The 2,625-nt window shown below is 31.9% G+C and overlaps 1 protein-coding gene across 1 annotated transcript; it reads right to left on the bottom strand.

Annotated features, from left to right (window-relative positions):
- Window positions 1–929: 929 nt before the first annotated feature.
- On the bottom strand, window positions 930–2,222 carry TENT5D (terminal nucleotidyltransferase 5D). The gene has a single exon (XM_036439837.2). It carries the CDS (start codon window positions 2,150–2,152, stop codon window positions 977–979), a length of 1,176 nt encoding a protein of 391 aa, XP_036295730.1. The 5' UTR covers window positions 2,153–2,222; the 3' UTR covers window positions 930–976.
- Between the last annotated feature and the right edge of the window lie 403 nt (window positions 2,223–2,625).

A 2,625-nucleotide genomic window follows, 5' to 3' on the forward strand; every position in this document is an offset into this window, starting at 1 on the left:
AAATTCACAGAGGAGGCACTTGACTGGCATTAACTGATCTTTGGTAAAAGCAAAATAAAACAAAAATGCTTATTTAGTTATATTTAAAAATATTTTTACTTGTTAACACTGAATGTCTCCAAATATATTAACATATCCCTCAGTTAATAAAAATGATAAATGTCATAACTAAACACCTCTGCTTATTTTTTTTTTGCTGTTAGCTATTTGAAGTGTCTTGTTAATAGATGATGATAAACTTTCATGTTCAGAGTTGGTCATTATAATTCTTTTCAACTTATTTGGGAGAAAAATGAAGAAATCTATATATCTGGTCACATTATTGGCAGTACAGCCAGATGATATTATTCTGCAAATCTACAAATTAAGTTAACCTAGTTGACAAATTAATAATGCCCAGTATTTTCCAGTATCATATTTTTCAGTGTTCCTTCAAACTATAGTAAGAATTTGTATCTAACCTAATTTAATTGAAAAATAAAATAAATGTTTGCAAAGTCTAGGGTTTTAATATTTTATATGTCTATTGTCTTTGAACTGAGTCATTTGTTAAGTATTGAAACATTCATTGACAGTATCCAACTAGAAAAAAATGAAGCAAACATAGGAATTGACTAAATGTTGGCATTTGTCTTATCTCTGGATTGAAATTATGAGTCTGTTCTTTTATACTTTAATCAGAATGCAGGCATCTTTAATGTATTTCTCACAGCAAATCTGAAAGTCTTAAGTGGTAAGATTTGAAAATCATTTTAAGTGGTCTACAACATTTGAAAGGTATTATAGCTAATAATCTCTGAAAATCGTTTGAAGTGGTCAGTTCACAGATGATATTTTATTTACTATGATATAATAACCAATGAAAAATAGTTGGTAACTCCATACAAACAATAATAATCTTAAATTTTATGGAATTTGTAAACTTGCTTTTAAGAGGTGTTTAATTAAAGCAAGTTTTTGTTGTATTTTTTTTTTTTTAGACCATACCATTTGGCACATTAGGGTACCCTGGTAGGAATGGCCGAAAGAAAATAGGTGGTCGTTTTCCAGATACTGTATAAAAATTAGGATACCTTCTCTCAGGAACAAAGTATGGAGCAGGTTGATAAAAGCAAGTTACATTATTTGTATTGGGTAGAATGTTGTGTTCTCCTAGTACTTTTAAAGCCATATAGGTAATCATATTGATTGTCTGTCTTCTTTCATGACGCATGAGGCAAACGGTGCTTTCATCTACAACTCCACGCAAAATCATAAGGTAGTCATACTTGCTTTTGTCTTCACCCGTGAAATGGTTGCGGAGGTATGATTCAATCTTCCTTTGCTGGTCTACTACATCAGGAAAATCAATGAAAAATCTAGAGCACATGTAACGTTCAAGGGTCTTGATTTCTGCTTCACAAACAGGCTTAAAATCTCGAACCAGCAAGTTGCTGTACTTCAGAAGGCCACCACCTCTAATCTCCTCAGGTTTTCTGGTAGATATAAGCTTACATTGCAAATGCATCATTGCTTCTTGAAAGTTTCCATATAGGCTTTCAGCTACCACAACAGGATATGACTCTTGGGTTAACTTAGCATTTTCGTCCTTGTAGAATTCTAACATGTCATCCAAATGGATTTGAAAAGAATCTACACTAAATTCAAACTGCCGTTTGAGTGAATTCACAAATTTTAGCTCTACATTCTTCCCAGTGTTGTTTGAAAGAGAGATGAGACTCCACTGATCGTGCTTATTGCAAACTTTGACCATCTTCTGCACATATGCCTCCTTCATGATATTTGGGGTTATCTTTTCTTTTTTCACACCTTTTGGTAAAAAATCAAGTAGACAACCTAAAACTACATCCTTAACAATCTGAAATTCTTGATCAGTTGGTAGATCAACACGAAAAATAACATCCAGATCCTTATAGACGATTCCACTGTGGCTTGCAAGTATATAACTTGCAATGGAACCATTTAATCTGGTATCTTTAACAATAATTCCTTGCTTTATCAGTTGATCTTTGACAACATTTATGATATGTTTTAGTTTTACCTCCATTGTGGGGAAATGTCCCCTTCCATGAATTGGAATTACATCATCTAACACTTGATCCAGTATTATAACTTGATCCCAAGTCAGATTACTGAATCCAACTTCAGACATTTTGAAGTCAGTAGGTCAACTAGAAAGCAAGCAAAATATTGAGAAGAAATGTTAGCATTTTAAAAGCAGTGTTATACCCGAAGTGTATGAAAAAGTTAAGAACAGATTTGTCCTCAAAATAAATAACATTAAAACTAGGAAGTAAATGATCAATGTATCTAATTTATAAGGGAAATAAAGCTATTTTGATTATGCCAAGATTGTTAGAACCATTACTGCATGCAAACAGGCACTCTCAGGGATTTGTTAGAATTATAATTATTTTTATGTAAAATGATGGCCTTCCTCATTATTTATTTATGTAAATATTATGATTGTGTTTGTTTTGTGTTATAAATTTTGTTCATAAGATAATCATAATACATCACTGAGGTTAACTGTCATGAATTTAAAGTGAGATCAAAACAGCATATCTGATGGAATAGCATGATGATGACATTATGTTCAAAAGCAATATATGGCATCTTTAAGCC

Source organism: Pipistrellus kuhlii, unplaced genomic scaffold (assembly GCF_014108245.1).
Source record: "Pipistrellus kuhlii isolate mPipKuh1 unplaced genomic scaffold, mPipKuh1.p scaffold_m20_p_16, whole genome shotgun sequence".
NCBI classification, from domain to species: Eukaryota; Metazoa; Chordata; class Mammalia; order Chiroptera; family Vespertilionidae; genus Pipistrellus; species Pipistrellus kuhlii.

Bases quoted from the DNA above. Each gene is read 5' to 3' on its own strand.
- TENT5D (XM_036439837.2), bottom strand. From the start codon at position 2,152: ATGTCTGAAGTTGGATTCAGTAATCTGACTTGGGATCAAGTTATAATA.